This window comes from Miscanthus floridulus, chromosome 10 (genome assembly GCF_019320115.1).
Source record: "Miscanthus floridulus cultivar M001 chromosome 10, ASM1932011v1, whole genome shotgun sequence".
NCBI classification, from domain to species: Eukaryota; Viridiplantae; Streptophyta; class Magnoliopsida; order Poales; family Poaceae; genus Miscanthus; species Miscanthus floridulus.
The window spans coordinates 53132096-53156122 of NC_089589.1; the positions used below are offsets into that span (position 1 = coordinate 53132096).

General features: G+C 43.1%; 3 protein-coding genes across 5 annotated transcripts; all 3 read left to right on the top strand.

Annotated features, from left to right (window-relative positions):
- The first annotated feature begins 891 nt into the window (after positions 1-891).
- LOC136484840 (putative F-box protein At3g58860) lies at positions 892-3001 on the top strand. Of its 3 annotated transcripts, none has more exons than XM_066481798.1 (5): positions 892-1030; positions 1114-1505; positions 1688-2116; positions 2245-2406; positions 2497-3001. In XM_066481798.1, the coding sequence occupies exons 2-5, from the start codon at positions 1146-1148 to the stop codon at positions 2746-2748; spliced, it is 1203 nt and encodes a 400-aa protein (XP_066337895.1). In that variant the 5' UTR covers positions 892-1030; positions 1114-1145; the 3' UTR covers positions 2749-3001. The 3 variants fall into 3 exon arrangements, with proteins under 3 accessions (XP_066337895.1, XP_066337897.1, XP_066337896.1); XM_066481800.1 differs by having other exon boundaries at positions 2475-2534; XM_066481799.1 differs by having other exon boundaries at positions 928-993.
- A 356-nt stretch (positions 3002-3357) lies between these two features.
- On the top strand, positions 3358-14095 carry LOC136490239 (F-box/LRR-repeat protein 13-like). Its single transcript, XM_066486726.1, has 5 exons — positions 3358-6301; positions 6404-7328; positions 7493-7654; positions 8017-8170; positions 13777-14095. The coding sequence occupies exons 2-5, from the start codon at positions 6432-6434 to the stop codon at positions 13791-13793; spliced, it is 1230 nt and encodes a 409-aa protein (XP_066342823.1). The 5' UTR covers positions 3358-6301; positions 6404-6431; the 3' UTR covers positions 13794-14095.
- A 1129-nt stretch (positions 14096-15224) lies between these two features.
- On the top strand, positions 15225-21996 carry LOC136490241 (uncharacterized). Its single transcript, XM_066486727.1, has 4 exons — positions 15225-16316; positions 18598-18707; positions 20160-20281; positions 21311-21996. Exons 1-4 carry the CDS (start codon positions 15607-15609, stop codon positions 21332-21334), a joined length of 966 nt encoding a protein of 321 aa, XP_066342824.1. The 5' UTR covers positions 15225-15606; the 3' UTR covers positions 21335-21996.
- The last annotated feature ends 2031 nt before the right edge of the window (positions 21997-24027 follow it).

A 24027-nucleotide genomic window follows, 5' to 3' on the forward strand; every position in this document is an offset into this window, starting at 1 on the left:
GGGTGCTACACCAACTAGCATTTACAATTATGATCTACATGTCAGCAAGATACATCATCCAATAACATGTATTTAGTTATCCACATCAGCGTGCCACGTCATCCACTAACATTAACTTATAATTGTCTATTTCTCTAAACATGCAAGTTGTCCACCTAATCAGTCCATTATCGGATGTATTTATGACCAACTAGTATTTGCAATTCTGATCTACATGTCAGCAAGACACATCATCCACTAACATGCATTTAGTTGTCCACATCACCGTGCCACGTCATCCACTAACATTAACTTCAATTGCCGAGTAAATCTAATGGCCCTAACTTTGTATAAGTAATTTTATTCTACATCATCAGCAATTCCACGGCAACGCGTGGGATATTCACCTAGTATCTAAAAAACTAAAGTACTTAATTAGGTCTATATTTGTTACTCAACTCTTGCTTTTGTCTAAATTTGGCACTCAAATATTAAAACCGTTCAACTTTGACCTAAGATACATAGCCTGTTCGGTTGGCTGGTTCGTATCGTTGCTGGTTCATGAAGAAATACTGTTGGCTGGTTTGTGTGAGAGAAAAATACTGTTCCAGCTGAAAATTTACGATCAAACAGGCAACAGTTTTGAGCGGTATTTAGATAGCTCTGGGTGAAAATTAAAAGGATTTAGACAGTCGAGCTGTTAAAATTAGACGAGGTTGTAGTTGGGTTAAAATTAGACAAAAACAAGGACAAAAATAGACTTTATAATCCTTTTAAAATGGCGCTACAGCTAAAAGCTTTCGTGGCTGCAGAATATGATATGTGGAGCCCGCTTGTCAGTGCGGCGACTCGACTCCCAGAGTCCCACTGCCTCGTGGCTCGTGCCCTGCTTCGCCTCGACACTTCCGTTTCCCCACCACCCCTCTCAGATTCTGACTCCAGTGCTGACCACCGGCAGGCCGGCACTCTCGGCCTGAAATTTCTTCTGCTTCTCCCAAGCTCCACACGTCTCGGGTGAGATTACAGCTAAAGCAGCCGCCGGAGAGTTGAGGTGGTGGCCGCCATCCGAATCCGCCTTCCTTCTCTGCTCGCTTTGCACCGCCTCTAATCGTTTCTTCTTTCTTGGTTCCGCAGCGTCAGTCGCCGCCCACCACCTGCTTGACAGAATGCATCGAGTAAAAAACAGCAAGATGGCGGTGCCTCCGGCGGATGGCAGCGGATGCAGCATAGACGCCATGCCGGACGGCATCCTCGAGCACATCCTCGGCTTCCTGCCGGCTCCGGAGTTCGTGCGGACATGCGTGCTTGCTCGGCGCTGGCGCCATCTCTGGAGGTTCGCCACGGGAATGCGTGTCGGGTGCGGCAGTGACGATGATTTCCTGACGCCGGCGAAGGAGCGCCGGGAGTTCATGGACCACGTGCTCCTCGGTGGAGAATCGCCCCTCGACACGTGCGGCCATGCTTATCCTACAATGTTTTTCTCTGACAACGAAACAGCATCAGCCGGTGAACAGGGTGCGAGCTCGGTGAGTTCCAGCACGAGGACGTGCCCCGGGTCAACCACTGGCTCCGGCATGCTATGATGCGCAAAGTGTGTGTGTTCAGTCTCAATATGTCTCCAGGGGAGGCTCCAACTCCATACCTCGAGCTAGATGATCAGCCGCTCGCTTCCCAGCACTTGACAAGGCTAGATCTCTCTTATGTACAGGCCCGCAACAGTTTCCTCGACTTCTCGAGCTGCCCGTCGTTGGAGAATCTAGTGCTGCGATACTGTGAGTTCTGGTCTGCCACCATGATTTCATCCAAGTCACTGAAACATCTAGCCATCATTAGCTGCAGTATCACAGCTTCCGCATCCGAGCATCCCCGCCTCCGAATTTATGCCCCACATATGGTTTCTCTTCACATAGATGATATTGAGGGGAGAACTCCCGTTCTTGACAGCATGCCATCATTAGTGGAGGCTTTTGTCCGAATAATTGATGATTGTGAGGATACTTGTGACAAACTACTGGATAACTCACAGTGTGGTGAGTACTGCACCACTTCTGGTAATGGCGGTGATGATAACCATTGTGTGCTTCTAAAAGGTTTATCAGAAGCTAAGGATTTCGAGTTGATTTCTTCACCAGAATTGGTACGCCTACATTTTTCCCTCAATTATTTATGACAAGTCGCTCCCCCTTTTCCCTCAATTTTAGATGCATTCTCACAAACTAGGCTTATTTCAGATCATTTCGTCTTATTTGCTTGCAATTTGTCCAGTTTATCTTCAAAATGGATTTGAGACTGTGCCCTACATTTAGCAAGTTAAAGACTCTGTTTCTCAATGAGTACTGGTATATGCCTGATGACTTCACTCCGTTAGCTTGTATCCTTGAACACTCACCAGTTCTAGAGGAGCTCACACTTGAGCTCTTTTGTGAGGTACGTGCTTTATTAATGAACAATTGCTGCCTATCCGAATAGTTACACTGCTGATTGTTCTTGAGAAGAGAATGTTTCATTTCATTGCAGAGTTCTGAGTATGAAGTGGAAATGGAAGGAAGATTTAGTGTGGAGCGACCAACTAAAATTTCAGAACACCTTGACATTGTTGAAGTCAAGTGTCAAGATGTTGATAAGAGAGTTCTCAAAGTTTTAAAGTTCCTGTGTACCTTTAACATACGTAAGCTAACCTGCAACTTCACTCGTGCTTCTGTCCATATGTTCACTAGAAAAATCAGGAATGCTAGAAGCAAAGATACAAAACTGTTCACCAAGATATAATGGAGTTATGTGTGTTATCTAAATTAAGTTGCATTGCATAGACATTAATATGGTATATTGATTTCTAGAATAGTTCTAAACCTTTACTTAATGAGTTTGGAATGGACACAAATGACTCAATTGACTTGTTCTGACAATATTCTAGCTTTCTGGTTAGTACTAGTTGACTTGTTCTAAACGGTACATAGTAGAAATTATGTATTTAGAAAATATCCTGACTCAATTGACTTGTTACATAGTTGACTTGTTCTAAACCGATTGTAATTTGGTACTTCCTCCGCTCCAAATTGTAAGTCATTCTAGATTTTCTAAATACATAATTTCTACTATGTACATACATATACACTTCTATACATAGTTGACTTGTTCTGGTTACATACACTTCTATACAATATTCTAGCTTTCTGGTTACATACATATACATAGTTGACTTGTTCTAAACCGAAAGCTAGAATATTGTCAGAACAATTCTAGAAATTATGTATTTAGAAAATATCCTGACTCAATTGACTTGTTCTGACAATATTCTAGACAAAGTGTATATGTATGTACGTAGTAGAAATTATGTATTTAGAAAATCTAGAATGACTTACAATTTGGAGCGGAGGAAGTACCAAATTACCAATTGGAAAGATTAGTATTTTGATGTAAGAAGGCTTTGAAAATGCCAAATGCATGTACAAGTATTGAAATTCAATTTTCTGAAGAGAGTTGATTTTAATTTGAACACATTAACTGTTTTAGTTACAATATACAAATTATTCCTTATTCAAATAAATTATATCTTCTAGTTTGTTAAGTGCAATTTCCTTTTTAGCCTTGGCCATGTGGGCCAAGAAACGCCATAATTTGTTTTGCTCCATTCTGGAGTCTTTTTGCAGTATATAGTCGCTAGTTTGAAATTTATGAAAAGGGAAAAGGATCAGTGTGAGGGCTGAAGGGGCGCTGGCTTCTCAAGGCATATGTTTGGTTCATAAGCCTAGGAAAGCCAACCAAAATGAATTTGGCTTGCCCAAAAAATTTAGCCACCATTTGCTTCACAACCAACATTTGATGAGAAAAAATGACACTTGCCTATTTGGGCACAAAAGGTAAACATGGCAGATGACGGCTGGCCGAATTGGCTCCTTGAGTTTTTCGTCGCCGGGCGAAACAAGAGATGGTGAGTGGCAGCTGCGAGAATGCTTGTACCCAGCCCATCGATTTTTGGTTTAGAAGCTTTGAATGGCATTATTTTCTAATCCATGTAGCTAATATACACCATGATGTTTCTTATGTTTTTATTCTATAAAATATATAAGACATATGTTGACTATACTTTGATGTTTTAAATATTAGGGATATATGGATCCCACATGTCACGCCCCTCAAAAAAATAGCTGATTTTGGGATTTTAGCTTGGTCACTATTCAAACATTTCTAAAAGCAACTCCAGCAAAGGCCTCTAAATGAAGGCCCCTACTTGGTGTTTGAGCCTCCAAACTTTTGGAGCCCAAATTCTATCATCAACTCCAATAGCAGCCTATAAAATCCAACTTCTAATTCATTCCAATAAACACTAACACGTGGCACTCACCTGTCTGTGGGTCCAAATAGATTTTCCATGTTTTCTCTCTTCTCTTGCCCTCTCCTCATCGACACTTCGTGCAGCAAGCACACTACAATGCTGTTAGCTCTGGTGCTCGCACACGATCATTGTCAAGCCTATCGTCGTGTTAGCTCTAATGCTCACACATGCTCCCGCACGAGTTCTCGAGAGCGGGGAAGAAGACTTCCAATGCAGGTAGGCCAAGCCAGATCAGGGGATGGCCAGTCGTGGCTGACCTTGGGGATGACAACCTCCAGTACGAGAAGAAAAACCTATGGCGCAAGAGGGCGAGCTTTGATGCGCGCAGGAACGACAACCTCCTGTAGGGGTAGATGCGGCCCCTCCCCACCAGACTCAATGGCGGTCACTGCGCCCGAGACCCAAGAGGTGGTGTAGGGTGTTGCCAAGCAAGAGAGTGGTACCGGGGCACCAAGCAAGTAGATCCACTAGCAAGGAGGACTGGGAGGTGAAGCGCGAGGTGGATCTACTGGTCCTAGGAGTGAAGCATGATGGCTAGCGACAGCGTAGGTGGCTGGCGACGCAAGGGAGATCAAGTGCGAGGGCAGCTGTGTGCGTGCACGTGACTTGGTGGCGGCGGGGAGAGGAAAGAGGGGAACGTCCACAATAGGCAAGCAAGAGCTCGAGGAAAGACCCATGAGAATGTGGACCAATATGGACGATTTGGGATTCTCTGGTTCTGCTAGAGCAACACTGGAGCTTTGTTTTTTTCGAAGTCTTAAAATTTAGGTTTAGCAGTTCAATGTAGGGCCTATTGAAGTTGCTTTAGGCATGTTTAGTTCCTCTCCAAAAGTTTATACCCTATCCTATCGAATGATTGGATACATGCAAGGAGTATTAAATATAGACTAAAAAATAACTAATTACACAGTTTACGACTAATTTGCGAGACGAATCTTTTAAGCCTAATTAGTCCATATTTGACAATGTGGTGCTACAGTAATATATGCTAATGACGAATTAATTAGGCTTAATAAATTCGTCTTGCGGTTTACTGACAGATTCTGTAATTTATTTTTTTATTAGTATCCGAACACCCCATGCGACGCCCCCATGTGACACCTGACGTGACACCCTAAAACTTTACCCCTGGATTTAAATAAAACCTTAATGTGTTCAAATTTTGATCCTAGTCTGATTCAAGGTCTATTTAGTACGACTCCTCATCAAGTGCTCATGTGGAGGAGCCAGAATACTTGAGCAGAGTCACTTTTCGTAGCTTTGGCTCTTGGTTTAAAAACGACTTCTACTTTTTTCAACAAAAGAGTTTGTCCTTTTAAAGTGTTTGGTCTAATTATATATATATATTTTTAGGAGAGACTCTAAATTTTATATGACCAAAATTTGGCTTGGCAGCTAGTGTCGGCGGCCCTCAAACTCAAAGTTTCATTGGGCCAGATTTAGCCCGCGGCCCAAAATGGATATAAAGGCCGTTGCTCGTCGACCCAAGCCAAAATTTCCTCCTCTCTCAACGACTCAGCCTTTCCGCCTTTCGCGACGGCGGCGGCGGCGGCTTATCTCCTCAGCTCCGCTCCTCATTTTCCCCTGCCACCTCACTCCTCCCCAGCGGCGGATCCAAAGGGGGGGCTTGGGGGCTCCAGCCCCCCCCCTAATTTCTTGATTTCAAGCCTAATTACTGTAGCAAAAGCTTGATTTCACCGTTAAATTTTCGTGCAAATCAACATCTCCGTTGTTTTAGCCCCCCTTATCCCGCATTCAGCGTCCGCCACTGCTCCTCCCAACCTCAAACCAATTTGTGCAAAGGTCTTCCATGCTCCAACACCAATCCCCGCACCTCCATCTCCACACTCGTCTCCATCAAAACGGAAAAGTTTCTACACCGGGTTTCTCTTCTCCTTGAGGCCTAGTTGCCCGGACAAGCTAGGCACGCGTCGTCGGCGTTCTTGTTGCAAACCACTAACCACCGCTAAAGCCATTGGCGACAAGGTAAGGTGGTCTTCCCCCCGCGCGATGCGGCTTCGATTTTTGTCATCTCCTGATTTATTTTCCCTGCCATTGCATCGACTTATCGTTTCTTTGCCCCTGCAGCCTTGGCGCCCGCCACCTGTTTGATAGAATGCCTCCAGGGAAAAGGAACAAAACCGCGCATGTGGCGAGGAGCAGTAACGGCATAGATGCCCTTCCAGATGGCATCCTCGAGCACATCCTTGGTTTTGTGCCCGCGAAGGATGCCGTGAAGACATGTGTGCTTGCTCGGCGCTGGTGCAACCTCTGGAAGTCAGCCACAGCCTTGAGTGTCTCGTGCGTCGGCAACTCCAATGAGGATCCAGCCTTGTTGAAGGAGCGACAAAAATCTGTGGACCATCTGCTACGCATTCGTGGCTTCCAGCCTCTTGAAAAGTTCGAGGTCAGGTTCAGTGGCCTGTATGATGACGACACCTTTAGCCTAATCCGCTGGATCCAGCATGCTGTAAAGTGCCGCGTTCAGATGCTCATTCTTGATAATGTTTACCAAGATGGCATTGATCTAGGCAGCCTGCATCTCGTCTCACAACACTTGACCAAGTTAGAGCTCATTGGGATAACTCTACACAACAGTTTTTGTGACTTCTCAAGTTGTCCAGTACTGGAACATCTCGAGATTGACTACTGCTATTGGTGGACTGTCGAGAAGATTTCATCAGAGTCCCTGAAACACCTGAGCATAAAACGTTGTGAATTAACAAGAGAATTCCACATTCTTATTTCTACCCCGAGTCTTGTTTCACTAAGGCTAGATTGCCATTTGCCCATGGCTCCTGTTCTAATGAGCATGCCCTTACTTAAAGAGGCTTTTGTTAGAGTTACCCATTGGAATGCATACACTGGGGAATGGGGTGATTACTCTGGGGATTGTAGTTTTGAGGATTGTTACTCTTGTAAAGGTGTGGTAGGTGATAATGACAATAAGTGTGTGCTTCTGGAAGGTTTATCGAATGCTGAGAACATGGCATTGATACCGGAATCCACAGCGGTATGTTTACATTTCTTTCGTTTAACTCGATTCTTTGGGTTACTTTTGTTGCAGTATATATATTAATTCTGGACATTCATAATAAAGCTCAGCAAATGGATCCTGTAATCATTGTAGTCACAGTGAGTATTATTTTAATTTTTTTGTAACTCCATTGTGTGCAGTTTATTTTTGGCAAGGATCTGAAACAGTGTCCTACATTTAGCAAGTTAAAGACTTTGTTACTTGATGATCGATGGTGTGTGGCACCTGACTTCCCTGCACTAACTTGCATTCTCGAGCACTCACCAGTCCTAGAGAAGCTCACACTTCATCTTTTTTCCAAGGTATATATTCGTTCTCTAAACTCCCCCTATGGTGGGGCGCCTATGGTGTCCCCGCATAGCAGGTCCCAAGCTCTGGTAAATGAGGAGGGTTGTGGTAGGCTTGGCGAGCCAATGTAAAAACTTAGCTACTCTTATGGAGATGAAACCCAAAAGAATCCCGTTGGGGCGTAACCCTTAGACGTGCCTGAACCGTGACTAGATGCTCATGTTGGGTTTCAACTCTAGCTTACCCCAACTTGCTTGTGACTAAAAGGCTTTGTTGTTGTTGTATATGTTCGTTCTCTAGATGGACAACCTCTGTTTTTTTGAAGTTATTATACATTTGTAGATTATTCCTGGTGAACTGTTTTTGCTTACTACAGGGACCTAAACATAAGGTGGAAATGCTTGGAAGATATCATCCAACTGATGGTTCAGCTGCAGTTTCAGAATGCCTCAAGGTTGTTGAAGTCAAATGCCAAGTGGTTGATGAGAAAGTTCAGGAAGTTCTGAAATTCCTCTGTACATTTAACATATGTAAGTGAACTAATGACATTCTTGATGCTCTCTATATTTCTGAAATTTTTGTTTCAAATGTGGGAACAGAAGCAGCGAATAAACTTCGATATGTGTTCAAAAAGCATTGAATGTTTCAAGTGCGAAATGTATTGAGCAATGAAACCTCCACTGCATTTAGTGGTGCTGGTCTGGCATGGGGAACAAAAATAAACTCAGTGCAATTGAAAAGTATTTTCCACAAATTCCTTCACAAAAACTCAGTGTTTAAATTGATTTCGTATTAGTGGAAACACAATATCTTCAGTTCTTGTCACTCCTGAAATTTGTACTTGTTAATAAGTTTGACTGAAAAAATAACACAAATATCTGAATTTAGTTTATCTATGCAATTAATACTATAATATGTTTTTTTAATAGTGTTAATTTTGCTCCCGTAGAGTTGAACACTAACAAGGTACCAAGCCCAAAGGAAAATTCTGAGAATAAGCTAGTTACTAATGAAGTGTGAAGGTCTAAGCAAATTGAACAGAAAAAGTAAATGCAAAGAATAAAGATGACCTTTATTGAAGATCTCCTAGGCCAAAACAGCTTGTTCCATCTGTAACAGGCACACCCTATTTATAGTGAAGCGAATCAATGTTTGGTCGCTTTACGATTCATCCAACTCAATCACTACACTCCGAATATTCAGTTGCAAGATAGTCATTACATAAAAATTGCACCCTATTACCATTTTCACAAGAATGGACCGAATTCGGAACGATGGTATACGTGATCGCCTAGGGGTAGCACCAATTGAAGAAAAGCTTGTCCAGCATCGGTTGAGGTGATTTGGCCATGTCCAAAGGAGACCTCCAGAGGCACCAGTGCATTGTGGAGTCCTAAGCCAAGCTAATAATATGAGGAGAGGTAGAGGAAGACCGAAATTGACATGGGGGGAGGCAATAAAAAGAGATTTAAAAGCTTGGGATATGCCTAGAGATCTATGTTTGAATAGGAGTGCTTGGAAAGCAGCTATTGAAGTGCCTGAACCGTGACTTGGGACTTTTGGTGGGTTTCAACTCTAGCCTACCCCAACTTGCTTGGGACTGAAAGGCTATGTTGTTGTTGTTTTTGTTGTTGTATTACCATTTTGTTACAAGAGACCAATGCCTTAAAAGTTGTGACTTGTGGCTGACAGCCGCGTCCCTATTCAAGCTTCGCTTCCCTTCTTTTCTTGAGACCCTTGCTCAGCCACTCCATGCCAGACCTTCAATTGAACCTTCATTTGAAGCTCCATGCCAGACCTTTCCTCAGAACCTTAGCTAATAACGAGAAGCTTTGCTTAAAGTTGCATGCTCATCAGGGCTTGTTTGGTAGGGATCCAGATTCTCCTAGAAACGTTTTGTAACCAGATTCTCCTAGACCGTTTCTCTATGCAGATAGCAATCGTTTGGGTTTGGCTGCCAGTTGTTCAAGATCCAGATTTTCCTTGAAAACATATATGAACTGGAATCAGTGAGAAACACCTTTTTGGGTGAAAATGGGAAATGTTTCAAGGTGGGTGAAACTTTTCTCTTTTTATTCACCATTTGGTAGAGATTTAGGAGAATCCAACCAGAATTAGAAATGTTTAACCCATCCAAATGGGATCTACATCTCTGTTGGAACCTGTGTCACTCTATGCGTGACCTTCTCTTGGAAAATTAGTCAGAACTTTGGCTTGAGCTTAGCACTAGATATTCTTTGGAAGCCTTGCTTGAGACCTCTTTTTGGAACCTTTGCCCAGTAGAACTTGCGTTTGCTTTCTTCAAATCAATCATGACCTCACAAAACTGGCCAACAGATTGGCTAACCGGATGCAACAGATGGTCTTCCCATAATTGAGTGTATTTATCAAGAGCCATTTTGTCTTAGATAATTTCATTCTTGTGCAACAAAATGATTGTTTTCACCATCAAAAGGAACTCTGTGTTCTCCTTAAGTTGGACATTCACAAAATCCTTCGAGTTGGTTTCCTGGTTGGCTGGTCCTTTCTATTACCAGACATGAAAAAATTGGGGTTTGGAGATATGGTGTGATCTGTTCATCTTCAACTCAGATCTTGCTAAATGGTATCCCTAGTGAAGTTATTAGACATCGGCGAGGGCTAAGGTAATGTGACCCTCCGTCCCTGAGGCTCTTCATATTGGTTATGGATATTTTTGGTCACATGGTGTCCAGGGCCTCTGAGGGGGTGTTGCTGTAACCTCTCTTCTCTAGGAATATTCAACATCCGATCTCTACGGATATTGTGGTCATCTCCGTCCGGTCAGTAGCTAATGACATTGATATTGTGCTTGATATCTTAAGCGGTTTGGAGATGCTTCAAGTCTCAAAACTAATGTAAAGAAGAACAATGTGTATCCTATCCAGTGTACATAGGAAGTATGATTCAAGATCGTTTACCTTGTAGCCTGCATGATTTTCCTTGCAGGTATCTTGGGATACCCATGTCATTACAGAAATTAGCAAACTCTCAAATCCAACCTATCATCAATTGCATTGCAGACCATTTACCTGGCTGAAAAGGCTGATTTGATGACAAGAGCTGGCCACAAAGAGGAAAAAACATGAGCTGGAAGGAAACAATTATAACTGTGTTCTCTGCAATAGCAATGTGGAAGAAACTGCTTTTCACTTGTTCTTCAGCTGCACCTTCAGCCTAGCTCGTTGGCAGCACCTGGGCATCCAATGGAATTTTGCAAGTGATTTCTTCCAGATGTTGATACAAGCCAAGCAACAATTTCGGAATCCTTACTTTATGGAGATCTTCACCATTGCGGCTTGGCAGATTTGGAAACAAAGAAATAACTTCATCTTTGATAGGGGTCGTCCTTCCTTAGATTCTTGGAAGTTCAGCTTTAGTGAGGAAGCTCGACTTCAGGCCCATAGGATCTGTGATCCTCAGCGTCCTGCTTTCTTATCCTGTATAGATTCCCTAGCCTAGTTTCCTTGCCTCTCTTAGGCTTCTAGTTTTTGCTGTTCGTTGTTTGCTTGTACAGCTTTGTGTGCCTTGTACAGCTTCTTTTACTTTTATTAATATGAAAGCTTACAGTGGTGGCTTCCCCTGCTGTACTATTTTCAAAAAAAAAAAAAGACGAGCTGGCCAGGAAGATCAGGTTCAATATGGCCTAACGTCTATGCTTATCTAAGTTACCATGACCATTGACTTGTTACCATGTGCCATCAAGGGTGTAGATAAAATATGAAGTTTCCTTTGGAAAGGAAGGACCGCATGGGTGTCCATTGTGTTATTGCTTGTGACAAGGTCCAGCAACCTTGTGAGCTTGGTGGTGTATGCATTTCTTATCTTAAAACCTTTGTTTGGGTTCTCAAGTTGCAGTGGCTGTCGCTCCGACAAAACTGAGCCTAATAGGCCCTAGTCGACATTCTTAGTCCAAGTGCATAAATGTGTCCCCAGGTCTTTGTTTTCTACGGCAGTTAAGACCGAGATTGGCAGTGGAGGAGGGATAGGTGGCTTCATGGGTAGCAATTAGTTGATCTGGCACCTCAATTGGTAGATGATGTTCCCACAAGAAAACCTAATTATTGTACAAGCTTGAAGCACTAACCAGTCACAACTGGATCAGAGATATTCAAGGGGCACTTTCTGTTGGAGTTCTTGTTTGAGTAGTTGGACTTATGGGACATCTTGTCAGACATTGTATTGCAGCCAGTTGTTGATGACACACTGATGGAGGCTTACCCCCTCGGGACAATATTCAGCAAAATCATCATATGAGGGATTCTTTCATGGTTCCATCCAATTTCAGTCATGTGAACACATCTTGAAGCCCTGGGTGCAAGGAAAGTGGCGGTTCATTGTTTGGTTTGTGGTGCACAAGTGCTGGACCGCTGATCAGCTTGCTTGATGAGGCTTACCACATCTAGAGTTATCCCCTATGTGATGAGGCTGAGGAGACCGCATTGATCATTTGCTCACCGTGTATTTGCATTCTTGTCCAGTCTTCTTCAGTTGGGCTTCAAGCTCTTTGACCTTCAATCGAGGAAGTGTCCTTGATGATTGGTGGAGCAGGGTTAACGGTGTTGTTACTGGTCCGACCGCCTGGTACTTCAAGGACTCAATTCCCTCATCATTCTTGGTTCATCGACCCTTTAGAAGAACTGGAACCATTTTATCTTCAATGGTGATCACACAAATATGGCTCATGCCTTGATAGTAGCTGAAGAGGAGGCGCAGGTTTGAGAGATGGCTGGGGCTCAAGGGATTTCCCTTAACTATCCTAGTTCCTGAGGTTTAGCTCTAGTATGTTGATTGTATTTTGTTTGTCTCCATGGGCGTGAATATAATCTAAGAACCCATGGTGTGTATAGCTGGGTGTACTTGGAGTTTCTTCTACCCCTTCTTAAGGAGCTCTCCTCCATGTTCGAGGAAAAAATCATATCCTGCCACTTTATTAAAGATCACAGACTACATATGGACCTATAGGGGCTATGTTGCAGGCTGATTCCCCAACAGTTAGCTTCATACAGAGTCTACAGGGTTTGCTGTTGAAATATTAGTTCTCGTTACCATTTCTTTTACTGTTGTGAATATTACATTTTTTTTACTGTTATGAATATTACCATTTCTTTTAGTGCTAACCAGTCATAATATAGCATATTTGACCAGCTGCATGCTGGACCGAATATTATCTATGAGTTTCACGAAATATTTAGTGTTCCTACTTCCTATGACGATATATGCTCATCCTGTTCTCTAGTATAAACTAATTCCCTGCGTTTGATCAGCCACTGACAAAATCCTTTTGTGCATGCATTTGTAAGCTAGTTATTATATGTGATTGCAAAAGCAATAGCCGTATTTTGAATCCTGAACTACTATGACATTTTTAATTATGCTTTTTTTCTTGAGAACATAACTTGTGCACTATTGTCCGCTAACATTTTTTCTTTCACCAATTTTTGGGTTTCTTTGCTTTACAAGTGATTCTAGGTCATGATATTGTGGTACCTGACCAGGGTAACATCATGTTAAATTATTTTATTTGATTTCCCTTCTCTCATCCAAAATGAAAAAAAGTATTACCCCCTGAACATGCAAGATTATCTGGAAATTAGAGATGAGCATAGTTATTGTACACTTAGTTGAGTTTAGTTCTTTAAATTTATATTCATTGCATTACATATAACTTTCCAAACTTTTGAGATTATTTGTAATGGACAATTATCGAGTTGTCCCTCTAAAGGTTTATCCTTTGTGGAACTAGCAACCGTACCTATCCATCTCCTTAATGCTGCGTTGCCTCGCAATCCTCATCACATTTGCTGCCCTTATGTGGACCAAGGTTCATAATATGTTGTCATTTGGTTGTCCAGTTTGTTTTGGTTCTCCATACCCACTAATTGGCTTCCATGCAAACTGAGACATTAATATATTGCTTGTTTTGAACATGAAACTCTTAGTCCTTGAGAGGATCTGGGTTCTTGATTCTTGTCAGGCAGGAATAGAGCCAGACATAACTAATATGAAAAGAGCCAGACATAACAACTATGAAGTCTCTTTGTTTAGTAATTAAGCATCTTATTTTCTAAACATAAAATCTGTCTCTGAACCATTGTTTCTTTTCACTATTGTACAGGTTTCATTTTCAAGTAGGTGGGGGAAATTTTAGCTTTTGAAGCAAGGTTATCAAGTCGTCCGACTAATCGCGATTAGTCGCGATTAGTCAGGCTGATCGGTGCCATGGCAATCAGCTATGCGCTACGATTAGTCACGATTAGTCGCGATTAATCGTGATTAGTCACGATTAGTTGGGCTGATCGTTGCCATGGCGACTAGGATCGATTAGATGATTTGAAAACATTGTTTTGAAGGAATTACCATCTTGACAGTTTGGAAATGTAAGGCTAAAGTCGGCTAAAATATTTGACAAGGTTTTAATCAATTGTCTCTGGATGTTCTAAGTCAAGTAGGGTCGGTGAATAGACATGCAATATCGTTTGTTCTACTTGGACCTGGTGTATTTTGCTATGTTACTTATGTTGTGTCACTTATGTTCCTGTTATATGGGTTTACTGAGCTACATTCAACGAGTGCGTTTTAGCATATCTTTTTAATAACCGAAAGGTTTGTATTCTCTGGACCCTAAAAAATAATCTGTGTCCACAATTTAAGATAAAAAATTTGTAGTCTTTGACCAACAATTAGTATCATGTAATGATTTTTTTACAAAAAATAATATGATTGAATTGGCATTCAGTTTTTTTCCCTGTGGCCATGACTTTTTAGCTGCAGAAATTGTAGTATATTAGGTATTAAGAGTCATAGGCTAGTTTTGAATACCGAACCATGTCATATGCTACGCCTTATATTCTGGAACAGTGAGTTATGGTTGTGGAGACGTTGGAGGTTGGGGCAGTTTAGTGTGTGTGTGCAGTGTGCTGCACAGGTTGCTGATTGTTTTCTTTCTTTTGCGTTTTTTTTTAACCCTAGTGATAGAGGATGTGTTAGTGGAATGGTGGCTATGAGGTGTCGGAAGCTGGTCACATAGCGAGGAGAAGGGCTTTCAGACTCGTTGGTAATGCTTATGGTGGAAGTTCTGGCCGGTACCCAACAGCATGGGTGGTGTTCAAGAGCAAGGCACAACCGGTGCCCAGTCACTGTCAAGAATTACCGAACCCAAAAATACTAGACCTAGCTCTGCCCGTGGCCAGTGGGTACCAATTTCAGACCTGAAAATTTGTGAGTAATTTTTTGGACTGGCTCAAAAAACACCATTTAAGCCATCTTCTTTATTAGAGACCTTATTTGCCTAATGTTGCTTATATACGTACAAGTTTGTTGAGTCTTTTACCAATGTTAGAAAAGATAGGCCTGACCTACATGCCACTAAAAAGTTCGATCGCATCCAAGTGCCACTAGCCGAAACACTTTTGCCCTTCATGTCATTATGTCTGCATTTTGTTTGGTTTTCACGGTATAGGAGCCCTGACATGTGGGACCGGCCAAAGAAGATGTCCAAAATGCCCCCTCTCTCCCTTACTTTTATCCTCTCCTTCCTCTTCTCCTTCACCCGATCCACCCAGCCACACCCGTTCTCTACCAATCGCGTTCTCTCCCCATGCCACCACTGCCGTGGCGACGGCGGCCGTCGGCACCTTTCCCCAATCCTCCCACTCCTCCCGGCGACTCCCCATGTCGTCTGTCTCCCCTCGCCCCCGTGCTCCCTATGCCTCGACCATGCCGCGCCGCCGTCCCTCTCCCCCGCCACCGTGCTCGCGCCCGACGGCCTCCTCGCCGCCACCATCGAACACCTGGAGCGTGAGCCGGCCTCCGTCGCAATCTACGAGGCCCCGCTCGTGGTGCAGTGGTGCGACAGCTGGTGCTCGTCTACTTCGCGCAGGAGGGGCGCGACGCCTACTGCGCGCTCGACTGGCTCCTCTGCGCCAACCGCGTCGACAGGGAGACCATGGAACTCATGGCCGCCATCGTGTGCGGCTGGATCGAGCGCCTCGTGGGGTCCGGCGGAGACGTCGCCGACATTGCTGCGCTGCTTGGGGCGATGGACTACGTCGGGCTGCGGCCCGGGTTCGGGGAGACGGAGCTCGCTGTCGAGTTCGTCCGCGACGTTCTTAGGAGAGGAGGAGACCGAACTCGCTGTCGAGTTCGACTAGAGAAGGCGCCAACGACGCCTCTATCGCCAGACGCGCGGTCCGCGGAGCTGAGACAGAGCAACAACTGCCCGCGGGAGAGACAACACGGCAAGCTGGCGGCGGCCTCGACGCGGAATCGCGCTCTCCGTGTTGCGCCACGGAAGGGAAGGAATGAGAGCCGCACTGACCGAAGACTGACCTCGGTCTCGGTCACGGCCACGGCCACGGCGACACCATCCCCGTCGGTGTCCCTCGCGCGGCCCACCTTCCGCAAGAAGACGCACGATAGTGATGCATCTTGCGTCATTGTCCTCAGGGTGCGACGGAGGAAGAAGCCGTCGGAGCACCTAGGCCGTGTTCTCGGCGAGCACGCTGGGTTTCCTCTCGCGCTCGAGCAGAGCGCCGACCCCGCATACCGGTTCTCCTTAGTGGCGCTGCAAGACAAGAGACGAGATGCAGGTTCGGCGAAGCCATGCATGGTGGATGGGATCGGAGCAGGCGTAGAGCGCGGCAACCAGCAGTACAGGTGTAACATCCCATATGTTAAAATGCAATTAAAACTTGATCATGAGCATTATCAAGCATAAACACCAAGTATCATGCCATGTATGCACTCCATGTTGCATTTATAGCACTTATATGTTGCATATATGAGGTGTTTCATATGTTACATGAAATGATGTCATTAATATTGATTAAGGTTCTTTGTCAATTTCTATATGAGAATTTGCTTAAACAATGAAAATTTGGTTAATATAAACTTTGTTGTTCAAAGTGAGCTCTATAATAGGGTTAAGTCCAATTTACACCCTCCAACTTGCAGCAAAGTCCGGATTTCAACCTCGAACTTCAAAACCAAACAACTTTGGTCCTCCAACTCTCGAAAAAGTTTAACTTTCAACCTTCTGGGCGGTTCTGCGTATGAACAGTAACTTTTGATATTTTCGGAAGCGCCGAAATTTTATATTATTGTTTCGAGCATCTTAACGTCCTCAAATGAAAAAACTCAAAACTACAAAGTTGTTGACCTCATCGAGGTCTACAATTTACATATAAAAATTATCTTCATCCGATATCGTATTGAAGGGTTTTCTATTTTTTGAAATTTAAGTCTCATCACGCGATAAAATATGGTGCTGAAATTTTATATTATTTTTTCGAATATCTTACTGTCCTCAAATGAAAAAACTCAAAACTACAAAGTTGTAGATCTCATCGAGGTCTACAATTTACATATAAAAATTATCTTCATCCGACATTGTATTAAAAGGTTTTCTATTTTTTGAAATTTGAGTCTCATCACGCGACAAAATTGTTTCACGCGTGAGGAGACTCAAATTTCAAAAAATAGAAAACTCTTCAATACGATGTCGGATGAAGATAATTTTTATATGTAAATTGTAGACCTCGATGAGATCTACAACTTTGTAGTTTTGAGTTTTTTCATTTGAGGACAGTAAGATGCTCGAAAAAATAATATAAAATTTCAGCACCATATTTTATCGCGTGATGAGACTCAAATTTCAAAAAATAGAAAACCCTTCAATACGATGTCGGATGAAGATAATTTCTATATGTAAATTGTATTCCTCGATGAGATCTACAACTTTGTAGTTTTGAGTTTTTTCATTTGAGGAAAGTAAGATGCTCGAAAAAATAATATAAAATTTCGGCGCTCCCAAAAATATCAAAAGTTACTGTTCACCCGCAAAACCGCTCAGACGGTTGAAAGTTGAACTTTTTCGAGAGTTGGAGAGCCAAAGTTGTCCGGTTTTGAAGTTCGAGGTTGAAATCCGAACTTTGCTGCAAGTTGGAGGGTGTAAATTGGACTTAACCCTCTATAATATGGGATCAAAGGTTGATGATGTTTCTAAACCAAACATGATGAAATTGGACTTCAAAGATTGAATTTAATGTTGTTTTTCCCTCAGCCATTTTGATTGTCATGGAAATCAATGTTAAGTTCAATTTTGGGAGAATTTTCATAAATAAAATTTGTCCAACTTTTTGTTGCATTGATTAGTATGGTGCCTGAGCTTTGATAATGTGTTTTTGGTTGTAATGTTTGTTAGTTAATTAATCATTAATTAATTCCAAAGTCTGCTTAACCAAAACCCTTCTCAAAGCTCTGAAAAAGGATTTCACTTTCAGTTTCGATGTTCTTACGTTCCACCCTCTTGATCTCTCAATCTGTTGGTCTTTTGGTGATGAGCCCTAAATAGAAGTTGGAGATCTAGTGTAGATAAACAACTTTTGTTAAAGGAGGTCGTCAAGGTTCTACACGGATTCGGGAGAACGAGAGGGGGGAATTGGCACTGTCAGTCGCTCAGTAGCGTTGGCAAGCAGCTGCCACGCAGCTGCTCACCGACGGCCGGCGCCCCTGTTTTGCCGCCTCCTTGCACGCCGGCACGCAGCAGTCTGCGTGGCCGAGTGCAAGTAGGAGCTGGCAGCGCCTGGAAGCCGTTCTCGTCGATAAACAGCCCGAGCCGCCAATGTTCTTCTTCTTCTTCCTTTCCTGCTCGCCGCTGGCCATCTTTGCCCGCTGGTAAAATTGGCCGCCGTCCTTGCACCTCCGCCCGTTAGCTCGCGTATACAGCATCGCCTCGCTCCTACGCATCGCCTAGCCTCTCGCCGCCGCAATCGCCCGCACGTGCCGTTTCCATCGCGGCCGCGCCGCCATAGCCGCCGTGGGCAGCTTGCCGTGGCCAGCGCACTCCGAAGCTCCTCTCGCCATGCCGTCTTTCGTTTCAGCTTCGCTTTGACTCCGTGAAGCTCATCAACTTCTCGCTTTTACCTCTACCGTGTAGGTCACGCCGGAACATGAGCTCGCCCCAGTTCGCGTCGCCGTCGTCGTCCTCACCGTCGGTAGCCGCGTATGCGCCGTGCCTGCTTCCACCATCAAGCCGGTCAGATCAAGGTGAGCACCGCGGAGCCATGTCGTGCTTTAGCTAGGTCAATTAGGAGCCGTAGCCACAGGTCCGCCGTCGTGCAGCGCATCGCCGTGCCACCATAGATGTCGCCGAGCTCGGATACATGGGTTAGGGTCGTTAGGTCGTGATGGTGTTGTTGGTACCTTTTCCCGTGCTGGAGACCTCACCGACGGGTACCTCTGCCACGCCGGAGCGCCGCCGTCCGCCATGGCCGGCATCAAGCTCACCGGGGTGTCTTTTTCGTTCAACCGGCAGCAGGGTTACGTGCGGGGGTTGATGGGGATCTCGCCGAGGCAAGCCACGTCGTCGGAGACCTCACCGGCGGCGAGTTACGCGGCCAACCTACCGGCGTACCCGCGGTCAAGGCGGGCGGGCGCGGGGTTGACCCCAGGTCCATGTGTCAGTGACTGGGGTTAAGGCTGTGCTGGGTGAGATTAGTTTAAAATGGTTTATTCTTTTCAGAAAATGCTTTTATATGCTGATTATTGTAAAATTCACAAGTAATTATGGATGATGATTAAAATATGAAACTTTTTGTGTAGCCTCTTCATGATGTGCTCTGTCTAGGAAAAATATGAAATGGTGAAAATCAATAGTTTTTGCATGCTTTAAAATTAACTCTTTTAATTAATAAATGCACCTTCCATGATTTTTATAGGCTAAAATATTAATCCTTTAATCATGAAACTTTGTGTGTATGTTTTACATGCTTAGACCTGCCTTCACAAAAAGTTTGGTACTGTTTTGATAATTATAACTTGGCTAATTAATTTAAGCATGTTTAAATACCTTTTATGGATTAATAAAAACAATAAATGATTTGTATAAATCCCTAAATGGCTTTGGTGTGGTTTTGGACTTGACTGTGGACCTTGGAACACTAATCAATTTGCTGTTCCTTGGCAACTTAATCATTTTGATGATATGCTTATAATTAACTTGTTAGTTAATAAATAAAAGAGTTTACTCAAAATGATTACTTAGTGAATGCATGTGGTTAGATCATGTTTTGATCCTTGCTTGTCTTCATGGTTGCACTTGGTGTAATGTTAGTTATATACCTTGCCCTGTTGACTAGTGTAATGTGAAAAGTGTTACTTTCTTAATAATCACATAATCATCTTGTTTATATAAATAAATAAAATGGCTTAATTAGTATTTAGTTTTATGAGTTCCTTATAATGATCTTGAGTTAAGAAATATGTTAATCTCTTGTTGATCCATGTTAAGTTATGCCTTTCATGATAAAAAAACTAATTAACTTGATAGTTAATTAACTGAAATGCTTTTATAATACAAACCTTAGTTCTTTGGTGAAGGAAAGTTGTACTCAACTTTCTTGAGTTTGTTAAGTTTCATTTATGCACTTATATGTCTCTCGTCATGCATCATGGCATGTAGTCCATCATGATAAGCAAAGCATCATTTATTACGTGTAGTATACGGGAGTGAGAAGACTCGTGTTGATCAAGTTTCGGAGAAGGTCCATCCACCAGTGGTGTTGGTGCCATGTCTGACTAACTGGATCTCTCTGTGGAATCTAACCTTCTCTGCAACGCAGGCAAGCCCCGGTGCATACCACCCTTCTATAGCATTTATAAATCTTTACAACACTTTAAGTCTTGTAAGATGTGCATTAAGTAATTAGAAGTTGGTCGAATACCGTTGCTGCATGATTACCTTGATATACAGGTATCCTTAGTTATACCCTGCTAGTATGGATAGGTCGATACCTCTAATGCTTAGTAATGCTCAGACTTCGGTAGAAGTCGAATGATGGTTTCATCATTCACGAGAATTAGGTTTTACCTTGGTTCTTCTCGGCTCTGTTTATGGGTCATGAGAATACCACGATAATGATAATGTTTAATCGGAGACCGGGCGGACTCTTTGCTTGCGTCAAGTTTGAGTCTTGACGTAGTGCCCCGCCTGTATCGATTGAGGACCGTTCGTTGTAGGACACCGTGTGGTCGAGACTTTGCAGTACTGGCCACATACTCCGGTAAACCTGATACATCGGCTATTCCATTATGTGAAAAGACAACTACACACTAGGAGTGTGAAGATGGTGAGAGTAGCGTGTACACATCCTGTGAATCCGTCAAGGACGAGCGACGTGGGGAGGTGGAGTACTGTGCTCTCGGGTGGCGCTGACCGGTTCACGTTTTGGAGGATCCAAGTGAAGGTTGATATATGTAGGTCTAGGACCTGCATATGTCGTGTGATAAGGAAACCCCAGCTAGGCCTAATCGATTCGAATCGTCGTGCTCCTCGGTTATGGAGACTCGACCCTCTGACCATACATCGTAGTTAATCAATGGAAACATGGTTACTTATGGAAATGATATAAGAGATGGGATGCTTAATGAAGTGATTGAGTTAGACCAGGTGCAAAATGGATACTGATAATGACTCAGTACACAGCTAAAACATTGAAAGTAAGGATCCACTCATAGTAAGCTTTTCTGCAAAAGTTATTCTTGCTTCTACCTTACCTTTAAATCTGCATACCCTTGGAGTCTTTTCTTTTAGTCGGGTAAGACTTGTTGAGTACCCTCAAGTACTCAGGGTTTGTTAACCCCTGTTGTAGGTTCTGACTTGTGCTTCTAGTTGAGGTCATGTCGGTGGGCTCGATATGGTATGTACATCTCTTCTACCTTAGATGCTTTACCTAAGTCGTTTCCTCAATTCTACTCACATTTTAGAACTTAAGTTAAGTTTGACTTTAATCTGTTTTATAAATTAATGTTATAAATCTTCCGCACTTCGATGTAAGTTAATTCTTGTAACAAGTATTGTAATGTTGTGATAACTCCATGTTGATCCTATATGAGTTGTAAAATGTGGATGGCTCGGGGTTCTCCGAGGACACCCGACAGACTACCTGAGTTATCTGGCTCTCGTGTGCAGCAGTTAGAGGTCTTAAGAATAATGACAGGTATACATGGGCCATATAATTAGGATGGTTGTGCCACAGCAGGCTCACAGCATGGGCTGATCGAGTCCATGGAGATCGAGCTGCTCTCCTGGCTATGACACCGCCACCTGGTGTCGCTCATCGTCTATGGCACTGAATCTCGTTCCACGGCGAGCAAGAGCGAAGCCCTGAGCTGTTGACACGGTGCCACAGTGGTGCTGGAGGAAGACGACGCACATGCACACCATATGTTTGAGCGAATGTCTGAACTATGGGCTACCACCCGCTCCATATTATTCTACTGTTTGCAACTATGCTTGCTAATACAAGGAGATGCCTGATGAGATTGTTCATGTTGTTCTGGATACCCATGATGAGAAAAAATATTTTCAATATTAGTTTAGCTTAATATTATTTTTATTTTGATTTTAGTCTTGGATACCAGCTAGATCAAAAATATTGCTGTAGATTTGTGTTGTTTGATATAAGAGCAGCGAGATTTTCAAATTTGTAATATTTAAAACTAAAACATATTACAAATAATTTAAATACCAATTAAATTAGCGCGGTCAAGAATGGTCAACGACAATCAGTTGGTGCCAAACACTCAGCCAGGGAGTGGCACAGGGAAAAACAGAACTGTATCTCGCTTCTCTAGCCTGAGGGCAATTAAGTCCTTTCGTAGCTCTGTTAGCCATCGTTAGTAGCGAAAGTGGACGGAATGGCTTGGACGACAAAAGAGTTTCGGGCGATGATACCTGGGTGCGCTCGAACTTTTTAATGACTTGTAGGTAACGGTCATTTTTTTATAATAGCACATAGGTAAAACCCTCAAGTTTGTTTGCAGGTCATGTGAAAGTGAAATAAAGGGAAACTCAAAGTACTAATCGAAGGGTGAGGCATTAAAAAAAACAATAGGCTCCAATCCAAAGCCCTCAGTTGCAGCCGCCACACTCCACAGACCACGAGCACAGGAAAACCGGCGCGCGCCAAGAGCAGGGCACGTCCCGCCCGCCGGCCGCCACATCCCCGCGCGCTGAGCTCGCCGCCACCGCTCTAAGTTTTTATAATTTCTTAGAAAGATATATTGGGATATGAAGAATCTAAATAAAATATTTATACCTCATGAATATATCTCTAGATGCTTCAGAAAATAGATGCAATAACAAAAAATATCAAAAAAATTCTAGAAAATTCCTAAAACATCATAATAGATGTCTAACCGTATTTTGAAAACTTTTTACAACAAAACATAATACACCACTAGCTCGAATGCATAGCATGGATGTGTTCAACATTATTGTGTGTTGCATTCATGCTAGTGTCATCTCATTTTTTCATGCAAAGTTTTTAAAACATGTTTATACATTGATTAGAATGTTTTGTGATTTTTCTAGATTTTTTGGATATTTTTTCCAGTTTTTAGAGCTAAATCTAACTTTTTGAAGCTTCTAAAGATACTTTCACGGGATCTAAGTATTTTATTTGAACTTTTTTTATCCCAAGCCATCTCTAGAATATTTTTGGAATTTCTAAAAGCTTACAAACATTTTATGTGATTTTAAAACCTTATCAAGTATTTACTAGATTTTTCAATGAACAAAACTACAAATCTGCCTTTAAAACCACTTTAAAATCAGATACTCAGGTAATTTGAACGTGTCCGAGAATTTAAGGGGTAAGATATCTGATTTTAGAGTTTGAGGAGAAAAAATATATATAGAGAAATGAGCGGCTTGGATCAACCTGACACCGTTTGTACAATTTTTTTTTCAGATGCCCCCGGGTCTAACCCAAAAATACTAGACCTAGCTCTGCCCATGGCCATATTTATGAGTTTTTTTTTTGCCTGGCTCAAAAAACGCCTTTTAAGCCATCTTCTTTATAGAGTACCTTATTTGTCTAATGTTGTTTATATATACGTACCAAATTTGTCTGCATGTCGTGTGAAAAGTGAAATAAACGGAAACTCAAACTCAAAGTACTAATCGAAGGGTGAGACAATAATGGTAATGCGCGTCCAACGCCAGCGACATCCCTCCAGACGCGTGGCGTGACGTGCACCACAATTTTACCTTACTGCCGCACACGCCACTCGTCTAAATAAATAAATAAATAATAAAATCAACTCTTGGCCACCTCGTCTCGCTCCGCATGCGTCACCTGCTCAACGAGCTCCTCTATCTCGTGCTTCTCTACTGCTCCGCTCTCTCTCGCTCGCTCGCTTGCCCACCTCGGCGTGCGCCCTCCCCCACCCCGACGGCTCATTCTCGGCGTCCTCATCCACTGGGAGCCCTAATCCCACAGATCCGATGGCCCTCTCTGCCACCCCGACGAGATCCATGAGGTGGCGCCGCAGTGTTGCAGGGGTAGTGGGCGGCTCTCCCCCA

Excerpts from the sequence above, each read along its gene's own strand:
- LOC136484840 (XM_066481798.1), top strand. The coding sequence starts at position 1,146 with ATGCATCGAGTAAAAAACAGCAAGATGGCGGTGCCTCCGGCGGATGGC. Across the intron at positions 1,506-1,687 it reads GTGAACAGGGTGCGAGCTCG|GCCCGCAACAGTTTCCTCGA; the intron begins GTGAGTTCCAGC and ends TCTTATGTACAG. Across the intron at positions 2,407-2,496 it reads CACTTGAGCTCTTTTGTGAG|AGTTCTGAGTATGAAGTGGA; the intron begins GTACGTGCTTTA and ends ATTTCATTGCAG.
- LOC136490239 (XM_066486726.1), top strand. The coding sequence starts at position 6,432 with ATGCCTCCAGGGAAAAGGAACAAAACCGCGCATGTGGCGAGGAGCAGT. Across the intron at positions 7,329-7,492 it reads TGATACCGGAATCCACAGCG|TTTATTTTTGGCAAGGATCT; the intron begins GTATGTTTACAT and ends CATTGTGTGCAG. Across the intron at positions 7,655-8,016 it reads CACTTCATCTTTTTTCCAAG|GGACCTAAACATAAGGTGGA; the intron begins GTATATATTCGT and ends TGCTTACTACAG.
- LOC136490241 (XM_066486727.1), top strand. The coding sequence starts at position 15,607 with ATGGAACTCATGGCCGCCATCGTGTGCGGCTGGATCGAGCGCCTCGTG. Across the intron at positions 16,317-18,597 it reads CGCGGCAACCAGCAGTACAG|GTCACGCCGGAACATGAGCT; the intron begins GTGTAACATCCC and ends TCTACCGTGTAG. Across the intron at positions 18,708-20,159 it reads ATCAAGCCGGTCAGATCAAG|TATACGGGAGTGAGAAGACT; the intron begins GTGAGCACCGCG and ends TATTACGTGTAG.